Source organism: Triticum aestivum, chromosome 2A (genome assembly GCF_018294505.1).
Source record: "Triticum aestivum cultivar Chinese Spring chromosome 2A, IWGSC CS RefSeq v2.1, whole genome shotgun sequence".
NCBI lineage: Eukaryota > Viridiplantae > Streptophyta > Magnoliopsida > Poales > Poaceae > Triticum > Triticum aestivum.
The window spans coordinates 664730107-664756659 of NC_057797.1; the positions used below are offsets into that span (position 1 = coordinate 664730107).

The 26553-nt window shown below is 50.3% G+C and overlaps 1 protein-coding gene across 2 annotated transcripts; it reads left to right on the forward strand.

The window, feature by feature from the left end:
* Positions 1-5742: 5742 nt before the first annotated feature.
* Positions 5743-8181, forward strand: LOC123185838 (polygalacturonase ADPG1-like). 2 transcript variants are annotated; one of them, XM_044597660.1, is made up of 9 exons: positions 5743-5861; positions 6022-6171; positions 6257-6394; positions 6481-6648; positions 6767-6790; positions 6887-7176; positions 7293-7401; positions 7487-7600; positions 7725-8181. In XM_044597660.1, exons 1-9 carry the CDS (start codon positions 5859-5861, stop codon positions 7980-7982), a joined length of 1254 nt encoding a protein of 417 aa, XP_044453595.1. In that variant the 5' UTR covers positions 5743-5858; the 3' UTR covers positions 7983-8181. The 2 variants fall into 2 exon arrangements, with proteins under 2 accessions (XP_044453595.1, XP_044453594.1); XM_044597659.1 differs by lacking the exon at positions 5743-5861 and having other exon boundaries at positions 6016-6171.
* Positions 8182-26553: the final 18372 nt, after the last annotated feature.

A 26553-nucleotide genomic window follows, 5' to 3' on the forward strand; every position in this document is an offset into this window, starting at 1 on the left:
TGCGATCGGTCGGCGGCTACATGAGCGGTGTTGTGGGGGAGGCTGGGAGCAGTGCTGCAAGTGAGGTTGTGAGCCATGTCGCAAAGCTGGTGTGCCGACGCCGTGTGCCAATGCTGCGCTTGGGGCACCCCTGCAGCGAGCTTGCCTGTTCGCAGCGTCACCTGCTAGAGGTCGCCCGACACCAATAGCAAACTAGACAGTGCTGCGAGCCAGGGGTGATGCTGCCAGTGGCTGGTGCACGATGTTGCAATGCGAGGAAAATTGAAGTCATGTGGTAACTTGACTGTTGTGTCAATCAGTCGAATGGTTACACGGGGTGGATCCACGAGCCAACTGATTGATTTCCGCCATATATTATAGTCTCTACTTATATTCTCTATCTCTATCTCTACTACTTAAAAAAGTAATGTTCCCTCAAGTCAAATCCTTCGTCCAACCTTCTAAATTTTATTTATGGTAAAACATGGTATCGGTCAGACATGTTTGATAACCCAATAAATATTAATAAATTCAAGATCTGTCGGGGATGTATGACCCGGCTGGAGCTTGGCGACTCACTGACGACCCGCCGTTGCTCTGAACCGCTGGAGCCACCCCCGCGCCACGACTTCTCTCTTCTCAGCCTACTGCATGTTGACCGCGTCTGCTGACTCGCCAAGATCGTCGCAGTTCCCCCGTGATGTCGCCTTCACCTCGCCAGAGACGGCACCACTGCACCTCGCCGACATCATTTTCGAGCCGCCGCTGCCTGGCCAGAACCATGCCTCAAGCCAGCTACGCCTTGACTCGCTGGGGTGCGCGTGTCTGCTGGCACCACTTCACCGTCACGCCTCCACCTCGCGGGACTCCTTATCTCCAAGCAGGGCCGGCTTGTGCCAACTGCGCTTTGCTCCATCGATGATGCCAATCTCCGTCGAGCCGGCCCTGGGCCACTGCCGTTCTCCGTCTTGCCGGGGACACCTTGAGCCGCCCCGCTTCTGTCTAAACCGCCTCAAGCTGGCTTACCATCCATTGCCGGCCGCCGCCGGGTCAAGTCGTCGCGCCTCCAGCTGTTTTAAGTCGCTAAACTGCCGAGAGCTGTTGTAGCTAACCCGTCGGCCCTGCCCTTGATTTCTACCATGCGTGGATGTGGCCTCAAAGCAAGATTATTATTGAGATGGATGAGATGGTGGACAAGTCATTGAGAGAAGATTAATCGGCGCTATGGTTGTTAGTAAAGCCAAGTTCACGCTTCAACTTAAATCACCTCTGCGTTGAACCGCCGGAGCCACGTGGGGCTACCTCTGCCCCTGCCTCACGCCGTCATCGCTAAGTCGCCAGCGCATCGCTCTACCATCGGGCATTGAGCCGCCCTCGTGCTGACTGTTTTTAAGCTGCCTACATCATCTATGCCTCTGCGGTCTTGAGCCACCGGGAGTCGCCGGTCTGCCTGAACCGTCTCTGTTATGATCATCCGTCGTCCGAATAAGACATGTGATATCCATATAAGACTATTTTATTGACACATATTGTTTTTCCAAGAACAATTATTCTGGTTCGCAATATATTTTTACAGGACTATGATTTATTATAAAGGTCGTATCATGTTGTGCCTATGGAGTATACGTCAGCATCATCATGCACTGGCGTCTACACCTGCTTGCTATTGAACGGGTGTGTGCAAGCCGCCGCCCGTGCAGCTCGATCGACCTCAACTCGCTGGGAACCGTGCCCGTGATTGACTCGTCGTCCGTGTGGTATATCGCGCCTGTGATAGACTCGTCCGTCCTTGCTGGCTTACAACGCTGTGGCCGGCTTAACCGCGATTGATTTGAGCTTCACTATGGTGATCATCAACTCCGTGGTGGATAATCACTGGCCTGACATATCAGGTGAAACCCATCCAGCATATTTTTATATTACATATTATTTTCTTTAAAAGAGCAATTACTTTGGCTTCCAAGTTCTCCAATGCAGGACTCAAACCGGTCTATATCACAGTCAATTATGGAAAATTTCAAGCCAACTCATTGAGTCGTCTTAAAGACTCGGGTGCTACATGGACATAGTTCAGTAAATGTTGCCGGTTTAAAGGCTGTCAGAAAATTTCCAGCTCAGAATGAGTAATTCCGGTTTACAATCCGGCTCAAGGAAAATCTGTCTCCCACAAAGCTCTGAAGCTTTCAATATCCGGCTCAAGGGAAATCTGTCTCCCACAAAGCTCTGAATCTTTCAATATCCGGCTCAACACCTGGTTCAAGACGAATTCATTACTCACAAGTTTGAGTTCTCAGAAAATTAAAGGGACCAAAGAGAGTCTGTTGCAAAGCACAACTCATACATAGGTACCCTGCTTCAATGACCATTGGGGGCGGATCGTATTCGAATCTAGCATAACCCCTTTGGCGCGGCTTCCTGATCGTATTCGAATCAGAGTCGTTAAAAAAGTCTCAAGGTCATTTGGGAGCTTCCTGTTCAAACATAGGTTGTATTTGAAACAAAGAGAACATAGCTGTCGGTACCCTCTTGATTGGCACATTGCCAAACCCATTAGGGGGCTTCTTGATCGTATTCGAATCATAGCTTAACCCCTTTTGGTCCGGTTTACTAATCATATTCGAATCAGAAGCCTCATTTTTTTCTCTGTTTGGCTTAAGTTTTTTGAAAACAATCTTTGGTTTTGTCTTGAGACCTTTTTGTTCATATCTGAAACATATATGTGGTTTCGATTAACCCAGCTTGACTTTGGATGATAAGTCGCCATCATATGACAATCATAAACATTTGGAAGTTTTGGCTTCTAAAGATTGGGTTATCACCCTTACTGCACAGGTATCCTAAACCGGCAGTATGATTCAATATCATAGGAACCGGTTTTCATTCCGGGTTATATTATTCAAATCTTTAATAGCCAACATGGCTAGATTTTTATTATGGTTATCAATAACCAATATTATGATTGAGGTTTTCAAAGTCGCTTCAGCGCAATGGATATTATTTTATCAGTGGATATAATTTATTCTACAATGTAAGGAATAGTCCCGTGTCGCGGCAGGCTTATGACCCGACACTCGGGAGCTACATTATTCAAGTTGAGATTACATCAAATATACAAGTCCCATGTCACTGCCAGCATGCACCATGGCACTTGGGGGCTAATGCAAAGTCATTTTTTGCTCACCTTATTGAAGAACAGACTCATCACATTGTAATGAGCCGGCCCTTGGGGGCTACCAATTACTCCTGTCGAAGATTCAAAGTACACAAGCCTTAATTCATTATATTGAAAGATCCACTACTCAGTTGGTAGAGTACAAAGTTCTTAACCTTGTGGACGTGAGTTCAAGCCCCATGGTGGAGATTACATCATATGATGTTATTGTCAATGAATCATATACAAAGTCCCAGCTCAGTAATATCTTACTGAGCCAGCCCTTGGGGACTACACGTTGCCGCTTAAGTTTACATGATCATATTTACAAAGTCCCTGCTCATTATTGCATAATGACCCGGCCCTTGAGGGGTACAAGTGATATGCATATAAGGGAGGAATAACTTCAAATTCTCAGTTTTGGGCAAATCAAGTATTATATTATTATCGGAGAAATCTGCAAATTTTATGACCCGGCATCATCATAAGATCAACCCGGCATCAGCAACAATTACATGACCCGGCAAAATATGTTTATAACCCAACAATTTTGGCAATCATAAATTGGCAAGATCTACATCTTTAAGCCGGCTGAATATCAGTTGAATATTTCAAGATCAATATTTTTGTCAAATCAGAGCATTGAAGGCAGACTCAAATGGATTATTTCTTATAATATTTCTTTATAAGAGCCAATGTCAGCAAATGGATTATGAAGTTGGCCTATTGACCCGAATTTTCCAGGAGAAAATGTCAAGGACTTAAGGATGATCAGGTGCCGGCTTACAAGAATATTTAACTCGGAGCACGACCTGTCAAATTTGTTCTTGTGTTTATGTTGAAGGATCAGTTTAACATGGATAAATCCAAATTAAACTGGAGCCTAATGTCGGGGATATACCCCGCAGTATAAACCGCCGGATGTATGACCCGGCTGGGGCTTGGCGACTCACTGACGATCCGCTTGGACCTGGCGGTTTACAATTCATCGGAGACCCGGCGGGCGGGTCAGATGGATGACAAGGCCCAAGGCCCAGAAGACCGGCTCGTATTATGGCAGGCCGGCTTAAGAGGAAAGATATAAGGAATATTCTCCTACAAAAGAAGCAAGACTAGGACTCCACTTGTAATAGAGTAATCATAATCCTACTAGGACTAGTCATGTAACCCGCCCCTTCAACATATATAAGGAGGGGCAGGGCACCCCAAGGGGAAGAAGCAAGAAACAATCTCTAGGGCTAGACACAAAGGGGAAGACGGCTTATGCGGCGACTCTCTCATGAGCATAATAAGATCTAGCCACAAACAACATGTAGGGTTATTACCGGATAATGTTTCCCGGGGCCCGAAGCTGTCTAAATCCTTGTCTTGTGTTGTGTCTCTCGATTCCGCTCAACCTTCTCAAACTACTACAAAGATGCGTTGGCCTTACGACTAAGTCCTCACATTAGGACATCTACCATGACAAATTCACGACAAGATCCGGAAACAAATAAATACTAGCAATACCTATGCCCCCCCCCCTCCCTGCAAAAGATGGGCATGAACCTAGCTTACTTAAACAAAGAGATAGCGCACATTTTTCTTCCAGAAGAACTCTTCATCAATTGATTCCCCCTCTCCCAACACGTCCCTTCACCGATATTTTTCCGTCCAACTGAATTTTTATTCCCACCACACCTTTTTTTTGAACGTTTTCCGTACGATAATCAATCACCTTAATTTACATATCTTTTACACCAATTTAATCTTAATGTACTTACCAAATATATTTTTTACATAATGATGGGCAGGATTTCATAAATATTTATTTACACAATCACAGGTAGGATTTGATAAACATATATTTACATAATCATATTTATGACAGATAAATCACGAGGTAGTAACGTACTAGCATATTTAAATGCCGGTATGTTCTAGTGATTTCAAAAAGGCACTCACAATCTGGTGCAATGATTTGGTAGATCTCTGCCACGTCAGAGGATACGATTCAGCATCGAGCTCCCCGTAAATGCAAACCACGAGCGGCGTCATTTTCGCAGCGCGCTCGAGTCCGCAAAATAGCATCACCTGGGCAATAAAATGAGAAATATGGGTGCCATCTGCCATGAACTCTTGGATACGCCTTCATAAATTCAGTACGCCATATCCCTCTACGTAGTAGTCTTGACGAGTATACGCACGTCTACTCACCGAAATTGTGTACGCATTCAATTTGGGACGATAAATCTGCGCGATCGAACGGATATGCCACTCCCCTCAAAATAAATAACGTATCCGTCACTCAATCAATCTCATTTCTTCGACGCGAGAACACGACGCAGAATCCGTCCAGCGCCGGTGATTGTTGAAAGATAGATGCATATGATCTGGCAAAATACACTTGGGCGATCTTCAACACCAAAACATACGGCGCTGCCTCTTTGTTTGAATGAAGATGCAGAAAAGGTGCCGCGCCTCCGGTTTCGGTGCTTGTCGGGGTGCACATATATATACATACCATACCCACCCCCCACCTTTCCCATCGTTTTCTCATCGCAAAAACATTAGCTTTGATCAAACAGGGCTTGGCACTTGATTCCACACACACACACACACACACACACACACACACACACACAGAGAGAGAGAGAGAGAGAGAGAGAGAGAGAGAGAGAGAGAGAGAGTACAGCGAGGGTTCCACAACAATTCTTCACGAGTCAACGACCCTACGGGCCCTACATCTATGGTACACGCTCTGTATATATCAGTGCATTTCACAAAGTTTGCTCGAACTGGTGTTCAGATTCATCCTTAGTTTATAGAGTAGTACGTGCGTGCTGGTGATCAGTGATCGATGACCATGCATGTGTTTCTCTGTTAGATGTGCTTACTAATTAATCATGCAGGGTATCATCGGCATCCTCCGCACTGCCATCCTGCTCCTCGTCGGCCTCGCGTGGTGTGGTGTGCTCGTCGCCGCCGGCGGCGGGGTGGACGGCGTGTTCAACGTCGAGGACTACGGTGCTCTAGGTGACGGGACCACGGACGACACCAAGGTACGCACGCGCCCGCTCTCCCTCGAAAATACTGGCGTGTACCTGATGGCCGGATGTGTGTTGATTATCTGTACCGTGTGCGAAGGCGTTCGTGGATGCATGGGTGGCGGCGTGCGGCGCCACTGGCTCGTCAGCGACGCTGCTCGTGCCGGCGGAAAAGTCATTCCTCGTCGGCCTCACCAGGTTTAGTGGGCCATGCGCCTCCAGCAGAATCACCGTCCAGGCACGCACCGCTCGTCCGTCCTTCCTGATCCGGGCCGTGGTTTGGCTTCATCTGACGATCAGGAAAACTTGCTTTGTTTGTCGTAGGTCTTGGGCACGATCACGGCGCCGCCGGCGAGCGCATGGAGCGAGAAGAAGAACTATTGGCTGCTGTTCTACCAGGTCGACGGGCTCACGGTAACCGGCAACAGCACCGGCTTGCTCGACGGCAGCGGCGTGACGTGGTGGAGCGATAAATGCAAACACAGTGATGATGTGAGGAAGCCCAACTGAACTCTTAGGGAATTTTTTTTAATTCCTCCTTGCATTTGGCCTTTTGATTTCTCAATCTTCTTCGGAGAGAAAGTACTTAATGGTTGATATTTTCTTTCAGGATTGTGTAACTAAGGCACCGACGGTTAGTATATATATAAATAAAGAAAGCAAGTATTGATTCGCAAATCGACGTGCATGTAACCTCATTGCGTATGTATCACTCCATGGATCGGTCCAGGCCTTGTTGGTCATGAACTGCACCGGCGTGGAGCTGAGCCAATTCAGCAGCAAGGACAGCCCGCAGATGCACATCGGCCTCAGCATGAGCGGCAAGGTCAACGTGACGCAGCTCACCATCACCGCGCCGGAGGACAGCCCCAACACCGACGGCATCCACGTCGACCGGAGCGAAGACGTCCACATCACCGGTTCCACCATCGGCACGGGCGACGACTGCATCTCCATCGGCCCTGGTAGCCGCTTCGTCACCGTCGACGGAATCGTCTGCGGCCCCGGCCATGGTGTAAGGTAACAAAGGGTTACAATTGGGAGGATTGCCTCTTCCATCTGCATTTTCTATTTACCATGCACTCGAAGAAAAGGAGTAAAATGGCGTGATGGCCGGGTTTGTGCTTCTTGGCTAGTGTGGGGAGCCTGGGCAGGGATGGAGCAAACGAATCCGTGGAGTACATTGACGTGAGAAACGTCCAGTTCATCAACACGACGAATGGAGCAAGGATCAAGACGTGGAGGGTATCGCTACCGTTTTTTTTTTTTTGGTTACAATTACAAAGAAGCTGAGGCGGCCGGCTGATTACATTGTTTCTTCGCACTGCAGGGTGGGAGAGGTTACGCGAAATCCATCTCCTTCACCAACATAAACTTCACCAACGTGGACCATCCTGTGATCATCAACCAGTTCTACGAAGATCGCCAAGACGTCTCAAATACGGTACTCTACTACTATGTGTGGATTGAATGTTGGACGATCTATATATATACTACTTCTGTATGTGTGGAGGAGTAGCTAGTACTAAAATGTTTGTGCGTCTTCTTGGGGCCTGAATTTATTGCAGGGGGCGGTGGCGCTGAGCAACATAACCTACACGAACCTCAACGGGACGTCGACGCGAAAGACGGCCGTCGACTTCGATTGCAGCAATAACGGCAGCTGCATGGACATCCACGTCAACAGCGTGGCGATCACGGCGGCGGACGGCGGAGCAACCGTGGCCCGCTGCCAGAACGCGGACGTGGACACCTCCGGGTTCGTCTACCCGAAGATCCCTTGCGTAGCTAACGCTGCATCGCCCAGCCCAGGGCTTAGCACCTAGCAATGCTGTTGGGCGTTTGTACATGGATGTGAACGCACGGTGTACCTAGCTATGCTGCAAGCCTTTTCTTCCTTTTTTGGGCTTACTGTGAAAGCTTTACTGCAAGGTGTAGCGCCATGTATATTGCCCAGTTACTTTTTTTTTCTTAGGGAGCAGGATTTTGTTGAGCACGAGAGGTCTACCCCGATAGAAAATGGAATAATGCTGGTTTTTCATAAGAAATTCTTTTTTGGACATTACGCAGGAAGGGTACCCATCTTTTTTTTCGGGGTAGGAAGGGTACCCGTTTGCGTGCATTAATCAAAGGCTCAAAGGGAAGTTACATAATTTCACATAGAGCGGGAGGTGAGGTAGTGCCGCCAAGACATAGGAAAATTCCTTTTACAGATGGTCCGGAATCTAAAAGTCCGAAGAGTGAAGTTTGAAATAATATTCTTAAGGGTAATTGTAGGCTCATGTTCTCACAAATCCTTTGATAGTGTGTCACAACTAGCTGGATGAAACAGATGGATAACATGAGGCAAGAGTTATATAGGTTCTGAAGCTAAAACCCTACATCCTGCTCGATTGTATTGATGGATGGGGTCTACAAAGTGCGGAAATAAAAAACCAGCAGTTCCGGTTTCTGTCGGCTACCCGCATGCTCGCCATGTATGCAGGTGTACATAATTCATACGAGTACTCTACCGAATTCAACTGTTTTGTACTATTTTTGTGGAACCACGCATTATATAGGAACATGACATCTATTGCACTCAGATTATTTTACTCTTTCATCCCACTATCCATTCACCCATACTTTAGTATGATTCTAAATTTGTAACACTTTTAGTATGATTTGTGTTCATGACATTTAAATCTATAAAACAAGATCAAACTTCAACATGTTCTCAACAAGTTTAAATTCAAAATTGATACCATACTAAAATTTATGTGAAATGTGAGATGATAGGAGAATGAATTGACCTGCACCAATAATAAAAACATGCAAAAGATAATGTTATAAACCATAATAAAACTTATATCAAATCCGAGATGAAACATGATGAATTGTGAAATGAAATAATAACGAAAGCATGGAAAGAGGAACGTATGAATAAATACTGAAAACATGTAAAAAATTGTGATGGTATAGAAATGATATTGTATAGAAAATATGTGAAGAGAACACTTTTAGTGTCCAGCCCAACCATGAAAGAAGTTTTTTTTGGTCATGAAGGATGGCGTCTCCCACCTCCCCCACCACCCCACCACCATCTCCGGCGATCTCCTTCCACAACCACTAAACTTCTGGTTCTTTCCGATCAACATCTCCGGCGTCCTCCTCTCTTCTAGGGGATATCCTTTTTGATGGCTTTCTCTTCGGGATCAACCCTTGGCTTGGACTTCTCCAAGAATTTGGCATTTGCTGATAATATTTGCAGATCTACTGGATTTCCGGTCCATCCCACGGACGACACTGGCCATTTTACGATGGTCATGTCCTTTAACCGACATGATTCCAGGCTTAATGGTGATTCGGTGGCGGCGGCCCTGGATGCAGCTATTGGAGGATCCGCAATCGAGCTGGGAGTCTCATGCATACGTGACAAGGTTTATTCTTTCAACATTTCCTCCAAGCAAGTTGATTTTTATGTTCTTGATCTAAGATCTTTTGCTTGCCCGTACTTCAAATGTTATTTCAATCTTTCGGGTCGTGGAGGTCCGAATTGGGAGCGTGAGTTTAATCGTTGGAGATTAGAATTGGATGTTGAGTGGATTTTAGTTAGCCCTTCTAAGAGAAGAGCAGCTTTAGGGATGCTTTTTCTATGCATAAACCTCCTGCCAAGTCCTCCACTCGATCTTCCACCAATGTTCGGAAGAAGCTCTCTTTTGCCACATTTCAAAACGATGGTGCATGCAAAGGTTATCAGTATCCAGCCACGCAAGAGTGCATTTGATGTTGTTTCTGATGGAGGTTATGTTCTCACTGATCGTGAACGAGTGGTCATTCGGCCCTCGCCGCTGGTAAACCTCCAATGGATGGTGGCCACGCCACCAATTGTTTTTGGTATGGTTGGATCGTTGCTGATTAGGCGTGTGCATATTGCGGCTAATGATGTGCAACAACGTGATCTGCATGCTCTGGCCGAGCCCTCTAGGAGTTCAAATTTGGTCACGTCAATCCTAGAATCTCATGTTTTCCATGTTGGGCCTCACCTGGCTCCTCGGCCTACGGACTCTATTCAGGAGCCTGCCATTCCTTCTATGCAAGAAGCTGATGCCATGTTTGGTGATATGGTCGACGACATGGTGGCCCGCATTCTAACTTGTTCCAAATGTAACCAGCAGGACCACTTGTCTGCCGACTGCCCTGTCTGTCTGGCTTGCGCCCGCAATGGTCATACTCGCCGCTCCTGCAATCAATAGGCAGAGATAATGGTCATATTTGGATGGTTAAAAAATCGCAAGAAAACCCAAAAATATCGTCTACGTTGGTTTCCATACCCGCCACGAGTCTTCCTTCTATTCCTCCTCCAAGAGACTTCTCGGTTTTAGAGACGACCACGCGCCTGTGCAGATGGGTCTTGTCATGCCTCCACCATCTCCTTTGCACCATCCAACTTCTCCGCCACCTCCCACGCCCGCAATGGAGAACTTTGCCTTGGATCCTCTGGGGTTTGTTCCGTCGGCTTCAAGATCATCGATGGGCGGCCCGACACGTCTGCTTCGGACCTTCTTCTCTCATGTTGTTGCTCTAGACCGTCGTCATGAGTAGTTTGCAATCGGCACTACCGAGCCTTCGCTGCCTCCTGGACAGATCCATCACTTCCGCCAGCTGGTTAGTGACTTTGTGATTACACAACTTCATTGTGATGTGCTTAGTGATCAACAATGGATTGAGGATGTTGGTCTCTTTGAGTTTCGTAGTCCTGCATCTAGGCATGATATCATGGATCATCCATGAAAGTGCAACTATCCCTGGGTGGTTTTGGTAATTCCTAACAACATATAGCTCATTGAGCTAATGCTACTTGAAGATAAATATTTCAGGAAAAGCTCAATGATTGGCATGGCATGGATTAGAAAGTGGACCCCTCAAAATGCTAAGGACAAAAGGATTTGCTCAAGCTCAAAGCACAAGACTCTACATTTCATTTTTAGTGATCTAAGAACACATTGAGTCCATAGGAAAAGCCAATACTATTAAGAGGGGGTGAGGTGTTGCTTAATGAGGTTCTTGCTCAAAGTGCTTAGTGATATGCTCCACAACCCTCAACCACTTTCTCATATCCAAATATATCCCAAACCAAAAGTCAAACTCGGCCCCACCGATTTGATCTATCCGGCGCCACCGAGTTCACTTGACATAGCCATTGCCACAAACCCTAGTCTTTTCGGTTCTATCGATAGGGATCTTGGTCTCACCGAGATGGGATTGTTGTCGGTGTCAAAACTAGCAGATCTCGGGTAGGGGGTCCCGAACTGTGCGTCTAAGGTCGATGATAACAGGAGACAAGGGACACGATGTTTACCCAGGTTCAGGCCCTCTCTATGGAGGTAATACCCTACGTCCTGCTTGATTGATATTTATGAGTATGAGTATTACAAGAGTTGATCTACCTCGAGATCGTAATGGCCAAACCCTAAAGGTCTAGCTTGTATGTATATGATAATGAATCTCCCCCTCTCCGGACTAAGTCCTCCGGTTTATATAGACACCGGGAGGATCTAGGGTTACACAAGGTCGGTTACAAAGAAGGGAATCTACATATCTGGTCATCAAGCTTGCCTTCCACGCCAAGGAGAGTCCCATCCGGACTCGGGTGCAGTCTTCGGTCTTCGTATCTTCACAGCCCATCAGTCCGGCCCATGGCTAACAGGCCGGACGCCCGAGGACCCCTTAATCCAGGACTCCCTCAGTAGCCCCTGAACCTGGCTTCAATGACAAGGTATCCGACGCGTAGTGCTTTCTTCAGCATTGCAAGACGGGTTCCTCCTTCCGAATTCTAGAATAGTCTTTGGACGAATTGATCATGTCCGGACCTGTAACACACACCACACACAACCATAGAGAGAATATAATAATACACGAGTCCAATCCGCTGACAACTTTTACAACATGACATCACGTCCATCCGGTCATAATTTCGAAACGTTTTTTGCCTGCCGCTCCATGTTTCGAGATGCGGTTGCCATTAGCACATCTTGTCGAAGCAGATATCGTGTCCCCTTATTATGGGATTCTCATCAATACGGGTGTGGGTAACCCAATCGTGTCGTTTACACAGCCCTCGGGAGCAGGCGGATTTTGAGGCGAGTGGGGTGGCGCTCAATATTCACTGCCCTTATAAGGAGATAAGATTCCCCTTTCTTCTCCCATGCCTTCTCTCTTCTTCTGCCTTTCCACCCTTGAGCTCCAGCGCCCAAGTTCTCATATGTTTCCCACTCGAGAAAGCACTGCAACCATGTCCGGATCAGGAGCTGGTGGCAAGTGGATGGCTTCTTCTGTCAAGAAGAAAGACATCAAGGAGCTTCGAGAGGCCGGATACCTAGCCAAGGAGATCGCTCACCGTCTCCCGGCCGAAGGACAGATCATCCCTACCCTAGAGCCCCATGAGAGGGTAGTATTTCTCGCACACTTCGTCCGCGGGCTGGGATTCCCTCTCCACCCATTCGGCCGTGGACTGATGTTCTACTATGGGCTATATTTCCATGATCTAGCCCCCAACTTTGTCCTCAACATCTCGGCATTCATAATCATTTGTGAGGCCTTCCTTCGCATCCCGCCTCACTTCGGCCTATGGCTGAAGACTTTCAACATGAAGCCGAAGGTGGTGAGAGGCCAACTGGCAGAGTTCGGAGGTGCCATGGTGGGCAAGATGCCCAACTTGATATGGCCCGAAGGTTCCTTCGTGGAGATGGTGAAGGGGTGGCAATCGGGGTGGTTCTACATCACCAAGCCGCGCGACACCAACTGGGCGGCGGCCCCCGAATTCCGATCTGGAACTCCGCTGCGGCTTACCTCCTGGCAAGAGAAGGGCCTCGCCTAGGGCTCTTCGAGCAAGCTGGCTGGGCTCCAGACGTGCATTCAGAACATGCTAACCAAGAAGATCAAACTCTTCAACGTGATCCAGGTCATGCTCATTCACCGGATCCTTCCGTGCAAACATCGGACTTGCTGTTTGTGGGAATTAAATCCGGCCAAGCATCAAACGCTACGAGAGATCTTCGACACAACGCACGAAGATATCTAGAAAGCGCTCTTCAAGGCCGGCAAGACATCACCGCCACGACCAAAGATCGTGGGCTCAGTTTAGAGCGCCATGCCAATTCAGTAAGTTCTTTCATGTATTCAAGGTATAGCCTTTACTGGCATATTTTGGGAAGGAGTCTAAGCCTTCCTTATCAATTTTCAGGCCCGGGTCGACATAGCGGAGCTGATTAATTGTTCCGGTCCACTTCCCAAAGACGAGGAAACCCCACTCCTAACGAAGATGCTATTCCCGGCGCCTTATGATGTGCTGGAGAAGAAGGCCAAGAAGATGGCCAAAGGGAGCAGGAGCGGCCTTCGCCAAAAGGGTGCTTCGGACATGTCGTCCGAGGACGAGACTGACTCTTCGGTCGCCGAAGACGACGACGAGAAGAAGGAAGAAAGCGGCGTCCCCCCGGAGGGTGGAAAGAAGAAAAGAGAAGCCTCCACGAATCTGGAGGCGAAAGCGCCCAAGAGGGGGAAAGGCTCCTTTGCGGATAAATCCGCATGGGATGTCGAAAGCAGTCTGGAGCGAATGCCCCGGACCAAGCCCCGGGCTGCCTCGTAAGTACCATAACCCTATGCACCTCCCAATATCTAGCCTTTCCAGTTTATAACATTAACATGTTTAAACTATGCCATTACAGTCCTGTCGGTGCTCTGGGGACGGGGGTCCCCAGACTTGCTTGCCTGCGGCCCGCTGCGTGGCTAAGCCAGCAGGCCGTATGGCCCATCTTCATCAACAAGGCATCCAAGACCCTCGCGAGGGGCCAAGCCTCGCGAGGCGGACGACACAAGACCTCCTCTGGAGTGGCCTAGTCGGACAGGCTCACAAGGAGCGGAGATACCAAGGTGAGGCAAACCTCACAAGGCTCTCGTGACATGAGCCATGACGATCGACACCAGGCAAGCGCCAGGCGGGCGCCAGCATGCGCATCGTCCTTGTTTCCTCTTTGGTGGTAAGGAGGCCTGCGCAGGTGAGGAGTACCAAGGCATCAGGCAAAGGTTGTTGTATTGGTGCAACAAGACCAGGACCAGAAGGACGGCAAGATGGAGGTTATCATGGAGCCCAAGACGGCGTCACCACCAGAGCCTTTGGCAGGCGAAGATCACTTTTGCCAGGATGGCTTGTACTAGCTGCCCCCCTTCAAATTAGCCCGCCGTTGTTGGCTCCTTTCCCGCTCAATATTTTGGAAGAGGACCAGGGCCTCTATAAATAGGACTAGCCACCATCATAGGCATGGGGAGACCACGGACGATAGAGAGATAGAGATAGAGAGAGAGAGAGAGCGAGAAGATCATCCCCCCACCCACAAGTTAGCCAAGCACAAGAACACCTCAACCTCAGGAGGCTGTTCTTCCCCTTTATTGTTCATCATCAGCCCAAGAGGCAATCCACCACCACCACAACGGTGGCTCGAACCAGTATAAATCTTGTGTCTTTCTGTGTTGCGAATTCGTCGAGTTCGTCCGCGAGACCTTAGCGAGCTAGGACGTAGATCGGTGGGAGGAAAAGACTTCACGCGCACCCCAGTGTTTGAACCTTAAGGGTTTGCCGGAACCCTACATCTGACATTTCGAGCGCCAGGTAGGGGTGCGCCGTAGCTTCCCCTCCGTCGATCTGCGCTTCGTCGCCACCGCGCTTCGCCCACATGGCAGGCGCCATGCCGCCGACTCCAACAGTCAGCGTTGACAACAGGGCCAGGGGGCTCCGAGCCCTGGCCCCCACCTTGCGGCGGGTGCAGTGGCCGCTCAAGTTCAGGCCGGAGATGCTGCCGCGCTACGACGGAGCGGCGGACCCGTCAACTTTCCTGCTGGCATACAAGGAGGCTGTCCTCAAAGCCAGGGTGATGACAAGGTCATGTCCAACTGGCTTCCCATGGGCCTCGCCGGCGAGCCACGCGCCTGGCTGCTCAACCTTTCCGGATCCATTGTGGCATCTTGGGAGGAGCTCCGCGACCTCTTCACTGCTCGCTACGCGGTGCCGGCGCACCATGCAGTCCTAGCCCTGCTGGACAGCTCCCAAGCACCGTCGTTAGACCGCCACACCAAGCCATTCCTCCGTCAAATCGAGGCCACCTCCAGGTGCCCGGGAGCTACGCCGGGCTGGGCTACGCCAAAGGCCGATCTTACCTTCGGCTCAGAAGACCACCCCGACTCCACCGTCGGTTCCGGAATGCTCTCGATGCTCTGCACGCCCACCATCTGCAACATGGCCGTCACCAAGACCCTCATCGACGGTGGTGCTGGCCTCAACTTGTTCTCCGTGGAAGCCTTCAGCCTTCTCCATGTGCCACATGAGCGGCTCGGCCTCAGTAAGCCCTTCTCAGGAGTGGGTGGTGGAGCTGCCCACTCCTTGGGACAGATCTGCCTCCTTGTCACCTTCTGTCGGTGTCAAAACCGGCGGATCTCGGGTAGGGGGTCCCGAACTGTGCGTCTAGGCGGATGGTAACAGGAGGCAGGGGACACGATGTTTTACCCAGGTTCGGGCCCTCTTGATGGAGGTAAAACCCTACGTCCCGCTTGATTAATATTGATGATATGGGTAGTACAAGAGTAGATCTACCACGAGATCAAAGAGTCTAAACCCTAGAAGCTAGCCTATGGTATGATTGTTGTTCGTCCTACGGACTAAAACCCTTCGGTTTATATAGACACTGGAGAGGGCTAGGGTTACACAGAGTCCGTTACAATGGTAGGAGATCTACATATCCGTATCGCCAAGCTTGCCTTCCACGCCAAGAAAAGTCCCTTCCGAACACGGGACGAAGTCTTTAATCTTGTATCTTCATAGTCCAGGAGTCCGGCCGAAGGTATAGTACGGCTATCCGGACACCCCCTAATCCAGGACTCCCTCAGTAGCCCCTGAACCAGGCTTCAACGACGATGAGTCCGGCGCGCAGATTGTCTTCGGCATTGCAAGGCGGGTTCCTCCTCCAAGTACTTCATAGAAGATTTTGAATACAAAGGTAGTGTTCGGCTCTGCAAAATAAGTTTCCACATATTGCCATAGAGAGAATAATATTTACACAAATCTAATCTGGTGACATATTCCGTAGCATGACATCACACCACGGCCAAGTCTTTATTCAAATCATTTTACTGTCCCACCTCAGCGCGTTTAGCGAGGCGGTTTCCTTGGCACGTCTTGTCAAAGTAGAGATCGTGTCCCCTTATTCCGAGATTCTCATCAATACGGGCATGGGTAACCCAACCGTACCCGTTGGTATGTTTTCTCGATCAAAGGCGAGTCCCAAACGGTCACGGGGAGGGCCCTTGGTATTCAACCTCTTATAAAGAGACCAAGGCCTTACTCCGTTCTTTCAATCTCAAACGAGTTCGCCCTTCGCCTCGAGTTTCAACACCCAAGGCTCCAGATTTCAGGCGCTTCGGACCTTCGACAATGTCCGGTTCCGACCTTCGAGGCCGATGGATGCCCTCCTCCATCACGGAGGAGGACGTGCTGAAGTTGAGAGAGGCCAGGTTCTTGACCGACGAAATCTCGCGTAGGCTGCCTGCTCAAGGGCAGGTCATTCCCACTCCCAAGCCTGGTGAGAGTGTGGTGTTCATGTCTCACTTCCTTCGGGGGCTAGGCTTCCCGACGGATCCCTTCGTGAGGGGGCTCATGTTTTATTATGGGCTGGAATTTCACGACTTAGCTCCGGAGTCCATCATCCATATTTCCTCATTCATCGTCGTGTGTGAATCCTTCCTCCGTATTACTCCTCACTTCGGACTATGGCTCAAGACCTTCAAAGTAGAGCCGAAGATGATCGAGGGACGGCACGCGGAGTGCGGAGGTGCTTTTATAAGCAAGAATGCTGGTGCTCAATGGCCTGAGGGCTCTTTTCAAGGGGAGTCCAGCTTATGGCAACGAGAGTGGTTTTATATCACGGCTCCCAGGGGCACCAAGTGGGTGGCGCTGCCTGCTTTCCGCTCGGGTCCCCCACCATGACTGGCGTCATGGGTCAATAAGGGGCTGGACTGGGGGTCGGCAAAGGACGTGCCCCTGTTGCAGGGCCGCATCCGAGATCTCCTAGAAAGAGACATCAGTCTGGTCGTGGTGACACAGGTTATGTTAATTCGCCGAGTTCTGCCCTGCAAACGTCGCCCCCTCCTCCTGTGGGAGTTCAACCCGGAGGGACCACGAGTTCTCCAACATTTTCTTGGCATGATGCCTGTGGAGATGTACAAATTGTTCTTCGGACCACAAGTAGTGTGTCCGGATTCTACGGAGGACGCAGGTCTGAGCTGCAATCGTCCGGATACTCAAGTAAGTAGCCTTGTGCCCGGACGGACTTGCTATCCATATATTTATCATAAAATTGCCCCTAAAAGAGCTGTCCTTTAAACAGGAGTGGATAGCGAAAGCAAAGCTAATCAGGTGTCCGGCCCCCCTCCCCGAGACCACGCCGGGTCCCATGCTAGTCAAGATGTTGGAGGTTGTGCCTTCAAAGGAAAGCGAGGGAGGGGACAAGGAAGCTACAGCCTCCTCGAAGGAGGTTGTCCGAAAGGGAGGAATCGAAAATTCCTCTCCTCAGGGGAAGAAGAGGACCGCCTCTGAAGACCCGGAGACCATGGCCTCAAAGCGGGGGAAGAAATCTTCGCCAGAGGGTCCTGTGCTGGGGGATACTTCGGCCGAATTATGCCCTCAAGCGGATCAGCCCTCCACCGAGCCGTAAGTAGAGAGGAGTTTTCTTTTTAAGAAACGAGAGAAATCCTTGCTTTATATCCGAGAAAAGTAATCGAAAATTTACCTTGTAGCTCAGACCTTAGCCCTTCTCAGCAGAGCTCGTCTTCGGGGCATCTTCTTCCAGAGATGATGGAGAGCGGAACGCCTCCCCCTGCCATACCGCCTTGCGAGGCGGGCGACCCTGAGGTATCGTTGTGGAGGGTTTCTCCGAATCCGGCAGGGCCGGAAGGTAGTCATATGGCCCCCCAAAGCCCTCCGCGTCCGGCCTTCAAAGAGGGCCATCGGACGAGTCCGGCGCCGTCTGGTGCGCGGTCGAAGGAGCTGAAGGATCTGCTAGGGCGAGCATCTATCTCAGAGGAGCACCGTGCATCGATGGGTACGGTGATTGAGAGGATTTCATCCGCGGAGAGCGGATTGCACGAGGCCGTCAGGAGTTTACTGACAGGTTTTGAGGTACGCGAAATAATGTACCCTTTTTGGACAGTTGCGCATAAATAAGATGCGCCCTGTGTAGATAGTAGCCCCTGAGACTCTATGCGTTATCAAAAGTGACGGCGCGTAGAGGATCATGATCCCAGGTCTAATATGTCGCCTTCATACGTAGGTGGCAATGTGTCTGGTGGCAAGCCGGACTGATGAATTTGCCGAGCTAAAGCGGCAACTTGACGTGGTGGATGCTGACATCGCGCTTGTCAACAAGCGGCTTGACGAGGCACAAGGTATGTAATTCCTCCGGCGGCGCCTGGTAAGAGGAGCTTTATGCCAGTATCTTACAATGTGTGCGCTTGATGCAGATGGTGCTACTGCCATGGAGAATCTTTGGGCGGAACTTGCCCGAGCCAAGGAGCAAGCCAGGGAAAGTGATGCGGCTGCCGGAAAGGCAATTGAAGAGTTGAAAGCCGGACAGGCTGCTCACTGCCGAAGCAAGAAGGAAATGGCCGAGATGGCCGAGATGGCCGTGAAGCTGAAGAATGCTGCTCACCGTTGCAAGCTTCTTGAAAAAGAAGATCGGGCGGAACAGATGGACCTAGAAAAGGCCGTTTCCGATGCCAAGGATGCTCGCTCTGCAATGAGAGCTATGAAGGAGGAGCTGCGTCAGGCCGGAGAGATCGCGGCTGGAAAGCCCTTTATGCTGCGCAGGAGGTTCTGTGATCCTAAACATGCTCCGTTAGACCGGATATGGAGTACGGTGGACACCTATCTGGATTTGGCAGCGAGTGCCGTAGATGCGGCTGAACACTTCCGAGATCAAGAAGATCACGAAGTGGAAAAGCTCTTTTGGTCGCAGTTCCACACTCCGGAGCGTCCACTGTCATTAGCCGATCGTTTGGCTGAATGGGCCGAACTAAATAGGTTGTCCGGACTCGCCATGAAGTATGTCATGAGTCATCTGTGGCCAGAGAGGCCAGAGCCGAAAAGTTATTTCAACTTAGTGCAGTAGTTCCTTGGTGTGGTGCCGCATATCAATGCGATGAAGAGGTCAGCGTGCATAGAGGGTGCGCGGATGGCTCTTGCCCGTGTGAAGACATACTGGGCGGAAATGGAGGCCACCTCTGTTGCATCCCCAGGCTCGGATGGAAGCCGAGTACCTGCCGAGCACTATTTTCAGGAAGTTCTGCAAGGCGCTCGTTTAATAGAGACGCAGTGCTCGAAGGATACTATATTCGAATAGCATATATTATTGTAAAACAATATTTTGATAAATTGTAGAAGCTTTTTATACTTGTGCCTGCAAGTATTATAATACCTCATGTGCGGCCGTTTAACATATATGTATATATAATCTGAAAGATGGCAGTCGTCGGCTTCAGCCCCCACGCACATAATGCGGGGGTGTTCGCAGAAGGCGCATTTTCACACTTGATCCAACGTCTTGGTCCTACAAAGGAGGTGATAGCGCAGCGAACTAGGCAATCGGACTATGATGCTTTATCACTTTCACTTAGCCATAGGAGTTTGACAGTGAGGCTACTTATATAGCCCCTGGTGGCGCCTGCGCTCGCCCGAACTCGGGGCGCGTATGTGCCTGGCCGGGAAGCGGCCCTTCGTTAATGCGGAGGAATCCTAAAGATTCCGGTAAGTCATTGAGTGGTTGACCAGTCTCACGCTATATCATGACAATCAGTTTTCGGCTTTCTCTACTGAGGTGCTCGCCTGGCCGAACCGGGGCACAATCGCAGTAGTTCTCTTGGTGCCGCCTTAGCCAATAGAGCGGAACGTAAGGTAGCAAAACATAGGAGCCGGGCAAACCCAACATTTGACCAAAGACATGATTCGGAGATGATGCATATAAGGCGAAACTCGCGACGCCGAACACTCCCTAAGGTATTCGGTCTTTATGAGGGCGGGCAGGATAACGCCCTTAGTAATAAGCCCCTAGTGTCCAGGTACGCGCAAAACTTTGACGTGGCCACATGCCAAAATGCCAGCCTCCTCCTTGGTTATACCAAGAAACCAGGGGATGTGTATCAACAAGAGACAGTAAAAAAAGGTTTATGCAGGGTCTTAATCTGAAAAGAATCCTTGGAACGGGTCCCTATTGCACGTCTGCGCCTGTGACTCCATTGTGCCGTATCCTGGACGGGCGTAGCACGGTGTTCATCTGTAAAAGAGAGGAACTTAGTTTAGGAAAGATCGTGCCGAACATGAGTTATACTAAATAAACGAACTATAAATCAAAATGGGTAAAACTGAGCTTTATTTTCTCTTGTTTTATATGCGCGGAGCCCCTAGTACAGGGGTATACGGCTATTAAGCCTTTATCAATTGTATGTTTATGCCGGACTCGTCTAGCCGTGTCCGTGGTCTTGACAACCTGTTTAGGTGCTTTGGCTGGTGAAGCCGCTTTATTGTGGGGCTGTCAAGGCAGCCGCACTGTCCTCCGCGCGGGGGGAACACTCAATGTTTTCCCTTGAATGAGATGATGCCTCGTGGACTGGGCATCTTAAGCGTAAGAGATGCATAATGCGGTATTGCGTTAAAACGGGCGAAAGCTTCGCGTCCCAGCAGTGCTTGATAGCTACTTGAGAATGGGGTGATGTGGAAAGTTAGCTGTTCATGATGGAAGTTATCGAGGGAGCCGAACATAACTTCTAGCCGGAGAGAACCCATGCAACGGGTATCCGGGCCTGGCGTTACCCCTTGAAAGGAGGTATTGCTATGGCGAATTTTTGTTGGGTCTATCCCCATGTTGCGGATTGTGTCCTGGTATAATAGGTTTAGACCACCGCCGCCGTCCATCAGGACATTTGTAAAGTGGAGTCCGCCGATTATTGGATCTAATACCAAAGTAGTCCAGCCTGCATTCCGGATACTTCTAGAGTAATCCTGATGGTCGAAGGTGATCGGTTTTAACAACCATTGGCGAGACTTCTTTGGGATAGGCCGTATGGCGCGTATCTCTATTGGTGCCATTCCGTTCGTCACGTGAAGTAAGTTTACTGTTTTGACTTCTTGTGGGAAATCCCTTTGTTTCCTGGTGCTCTGCTTGTGGGGTTCGTCGTCGGCCTCACTTGGTGTGTCGAGCCCCTTGTGTTCGACATTGAGTTTGCCGGATTGCTTGAAAACCCAACAATCTCTGTGGGTATGGTTCGCAGGCTTCCCGGGAGTACTGTGTATTTGACATATCTTGTCCAAGATTTTGTTTAAGTTGGATAGCTCGTCCCTGTTATCCTTGAGGGGTGGCTTTCTCTGATTCTGCCGCGAGCTTTTGAATCCGGCGTTGACCGCCGTGCTCTTTGGGCTGTTTCTCTTATTCCGGCGCTGGTCCTTGCTGCGTCGGGGTTTTCTATTTCCATCCCTAACTTCGGATGTACTTGGGTCGCTGGTGCTACATCTTGCCAACCAGCTGTCCTCTCCTGCGCAAAAGCGGGTCATGAGGCTTGTTAATGCGGCCATTGTTCTTGGCTTTTCTTGGCCGAGGTGTCCGGCGAGCCATTCGTCTCGAACGTTATGCTTAAAAGCTGCTAGGGCTTCGGCGTCCGGACAGTCGACAATCTGATTCTTTTTAGTAAGAAATCTGTTCCAGAATTTCCAGGCTGACTCTCCGGGCTTTTGAGTTATGTGACTGAGATCGTCTGCATCCGGAGGGCGGACATAGGTCCCTTGAAAATTTGCCCGGAAAGCATCCTCAAGCTCTTCCCAACTTCCAATGGTGTTTTTCGGGAAGGCTTTTGAGCCAATGCCGGGCTGGCCCTTTAAGCTTGAGGGTAAGTGTTTTATGGCGTGGAGGTCATCTCCTCTGGCCAAGTGTATGTGGAGGATATAATCCTTGATCCAGACCCTAGGGTCTGTTGTTCCGTCGTATGCCTCTATGTTTACGGGCTTGAATCCCACTGGAAATTCATGCTCCAGCACCTCATCGGTGAAACATAGGGGGTGTGCGGCACCCCTGTATTTGGGTGTGCCGTGATGTTCGGATATTTGTTGTGTTGCATTGCTTACTAGAGCTTGCTTTCTTGGCCCGTAGATAGATCTGGCTGGGCCATATTTTTGATGTGGATCCTTTGGTGGATCGCGTGCCGGCTTGTGTGCGTCGCCGCTTGCCGCTCCATGCTGGCCATGCGGTCGTCTATCCGACTGGATGGCTTTCCTATTTTTTGACTGCGGGGGCTCTAAGGCCTCCTCATCAAATTCAGGCAGTAGCTTTCGCTTTGGATAGCTTTTTGTGCGGCTACTGCCGCCATATTTGTCTGCGGTGTTGCGTACTTTGCTCCATCTGATTCTGAGTGCATCTTCCGCAGTTTTGAGCTTCCGCTTCTGCTTTTTTAGGCTACGTGCAGTGGCGACGAGCCCTTCGTGGAGGTTCTTCTGCTCCGTGAGCCTATCCAGCGTAAGGTCGTCCGGACTGTTGTTTTCGCCGGGGACGGGGTGTTCGGTTTGTTTATCCAAGTTGCCCTGTTCAGACGGTTGCTCGAAGGCATGTTTGTCGTCCGCCGGCTCGTCCTGCTCTATGGCTGGGTCTGTATGGCTGCTGTCTCTGTCGAGGCGGGGATTGGAGCGGCGCTTACGTCATCGCTTTGATTACTTTTCGAGTGAAGGATCCCTCGTTGCATCCCTGTGTTCCTCGTCGTCGCTTCATTTGGGTGTGTCCACCATGTATACATCATGAGATGAGGTGGCTGTCCAGTGCCTTATAGGCGTTGGTTCATGTTCATCTCCTACATCGTCATTCATACCGTCGATGTCTTCGGAGTCGAAGTCGAGCACGTCGTTTGAATTATCGACAGTGGCTACGAAGTGGGTGGTGGGTGGGCTTTGAATTTCTTCATCATCCGCATCCCAACCTTGTTGACCATAGTCCGGCCAGGGCTCTCCTGATAAAGAGAGAGACTTTAGTGAATTCAGAATATCATCGAAGGGCGAGTGCTGAAAGATGTCTGCGGCGGTGAACTCCATGATCGGTGCCCAATCTGGTTCGATCGGTAGGGGCGCGGAGGGCTCGGAGTCTGGAGAGGAGTCCGGCTCCTTGGAGTCACGGGCTTCGCAGAGAATAGGGCTGGTGTTCGGCTCGATAGCCGTAGAGATTGCAGCCCCCGAGGTGGTGTCCAACCACCCATCCTCGATTGGCGCAGTTGGCTCCAAATTAAGGGTCAGAGCTGATGCGGGTGCAGCCTCCAGGGCACTGTTCGGCGGCAGAGCTAGATCATGCCCATCGTGACAGTGCGGCGCGCTCGTCTACGGCTCGAATCCGTCAAAGATCAAGTCTCCGCGGAGGTCCGCTGTGTAGTTTAAACTTCCAAATCTGACCTGACGGCCAGGGGCGTAGCTTTCGATCTGCTCCAGATGGCCAAGCAAATTGGCCCCTAGTGCAAAGCCGCCAAATACGAAGATCTGTCCGGGGAGAAAAGTCTCACCCTGGATCGCATCGTCGTTGATGATCGGAGGAGCCATCGGGCCTAAAAGTGACGACGGAGAGGAACTCTCAATGAAAGCACCAATTTCGGTGTCAAAACCGGCGGATCTCGGGTAGGGGTCCCGAACTGTGCGTCTAGGCGGATGGTAACAGGAGGTAGGGGACACGATGTTTTACCCTGGTTCGGGCCCTCTTGATGGAGGTAAAACCCGTTGGGGAACATTGCAGAAAACAAAAAATTTCTGACGGTTTCACCAAGATCCATCTATGAGTTCATCTAGCAATGAGTGATCGGATTGCATCTACATACCTTTGTAGATCACGCGCGGAAGTGTTCAAAGAACGGGGATGAGGAAGTCGTACTCGACGTGATCCAAATCATCGGAGATCCTAGCGCCGAACGGACGGCACCTCCGTGTTCAACACACGTACGGTCAGCGTGACGTCTCCTCCTTCTTGATCCAGCAAGGGGAAGGAGAGGTTGATGAAGATCCAACAGCACGACGGTGTGGTGGTGGATGTAGGGGTCACCGCAGCAGGGCTTCGCCATTCTACTACGAGAGGGAGAGGTGTAGCAGGGGAGAGGGAGGCGCCAAGACTCAAGGGTGCGGCTGCCCCTCCCTCCCCCCTTTATATAGGCCCCCTAGGGGGTGTGCCGGCCCTAGGAGATGGGATCTCCTAGGGGGGCGGCGGCCAAGGGGTGGAGTGCCCCCCAAGCCTGGTGGGGCGCCCCCCACCCTAGGGTTCCCAACCCTAGGCGCATGGGGTGGGCCAAGGGGGGCGCACCAGCCCACTATGGGCTGTTTCCCCTCCCCACTTAGCCCATGGGGCCCTTCGGGATGGGTGGCCCCACCCGGTGGACCCCCGGGACCCTTCCGGTGGTCCCGGTACAATACCGGTGACCCCCGAAACTCTCCCGATGGCCGAAACTGCACTTCCTATATATAATTCTTCACCTCCGGACCATTCCGAAATTCCTCGTGATGTCCGGGATCTCATCCGGGACTCCGAATAACTTTCGGGTTACTGCATATTCATATCTCTACAACCCTAGCGTCACCGAACCTTAAGTGTGTAGACCCTACGGGTTCGGGAGACATTTAGACATGACCGAGATGGCTCTCTGGTCAATAACCAACAGCGGGATCTGGATACCCATGTTGGCTCCCACATGCTCCTCGATGATCTCATCGGATGAACCACGATGTCGAGGATTCAAGCAACCCCGTATACAATTCCCTTTGTCAATCGGTACGTTACTTGCCCGAGATTCGGTTGTCGGTATCCCAATACCTCGTTCAATCTCGTTACCGGCAAGTCACTTTACTCGTACTGTAATGCATGATCCCGTGACCAGACACTTGGTCACTTTGAGCTCATTGTGATGATGCATTACCGAGTGGGCCCAGAGATACCTCTCTGTCATATGGAGTCACAAATCCCAGTCTTGATCCGTGTCAACCCAACAGACACTTTCGGAGATACCCGTAGTATACCTTTATAGTCACCCAGTTATGTTGTGACGTTTGGTACACCCAAAGCACTCCTACGGTACTCGGGAGTTACACGATCTCATGGTCTAAGGAAAAGATACTTGACAAACTCTAGCAAACGAACTATACGATCTTGTGCCATGTTTAGGATTGGGTCTTGTCCATCACATCATTCTCCTAATGATGTGATCTCGTTATCAATGACATCCAATGTCCATAGTCAGGAAACCATGACTATCTGTTGATCAACGAGCTAGTCAACTAGAGACTTACTAGGGACATGTTGGTGTCTATGTATTCACACATGTATTACGATTTCCGGATAACACAATTATAGCATGAATAAAAGACAATTATCATGAACAAGGAAATATAATAATAATCCTTTTATTATTGCCTCTAGGGCATATTTCCAACAAAACCCTACGTCCTGCTTGATTAATATTGATGATATGGGTAGTACAAGAGTAGATCTACCACGAGATCAAAGAGGCTAAACCCTAGAAGCTAGCCTATGGTATGATCGTTGTTCGTCCTATGGACTAAAACCCTCCGGTTTATATAGACACCGGAGAGGGCTAGGGTTACACAGAGTCAGTTACAATGGTAGGAGATCTACATATCCGTATCGCCAAGCTTGCCTTCCACGCCAAGAAAAGTCCCTTCTGGACACGGGACAAAGTCTTCGATCTTCTATCTTCATAGTCCAGGAGTCCGGCCGAAGGTATAGTCCGGCTATCCGGACACCCCCTAATCCAGGACTGCCTCACCTTCGGCCCACATGACAACTACCGCACCGAGCTGGTGGACTTCGACATCGCTCACATCGGTCTCCCATACAACGCCATCCTCGGGTACCCGGCTCTCGCTCAGTTAATGGTGGTGACTCACCCGGCATACAACCTCATGAAGATGCCAGGGAGCAAGGGCGTCCTCACCATCAAGGGGGACACTAAGGAGGCCGTGACGCCGCTCAGGCTCGCCTTCAAGACCGCGGCAGCAGCACAACCCGCCGACGCCGGTGCCCCTGCGGCCAGGGAGGCCGTGCCCACCAAGAAGAAGCAGATGTTCACCCAAGACAAGGCGGAAACCAAGCAGGTATCGGTTAGCGAGGACGGGTCTTCAGGAGCCACCTTTACCATAGGAGCCGGCCTTGACCCGGAACAAGAAGCCCTGGTGAGGTTCTTGTGCGCGAACAAGGAGATATTTGCGTGGGAGCCCAGTCAGCTGGTAGGGATCCCGAGGGAGGTGATCCAGCATCATCTAAGGGTATGCCCCAACATCCGCCCCGTGAAGCA

What these genes read in the sequence shown, in the direction of transcription:
- LOC123185838 (XM_044597659.1), top strand. Translation starts at nt 6,016, where the DNA reads ATGCAGGGTATCATCGGCATCCTCCGCACTGCCATCCTGCTCCTCGTC. An exon ending in GTGTAACTAAGGCACCGACG is followed by an intron (nt 6,791 to 6,886) that starts GTTAGTATATAT and finishes GGATCGGTCCAG; the next exon opens with GCCTTGTTGGTCATGAACTG. An exon ending in GCCAAGACGTCTCAAATACG is followed by an intron (nt 7,601 to 7,724) that starts GTACTCTACTAC and finishes AATTTATTGCAG; the next exon opens with GGGGCGGTGGCGCTGAGCAA.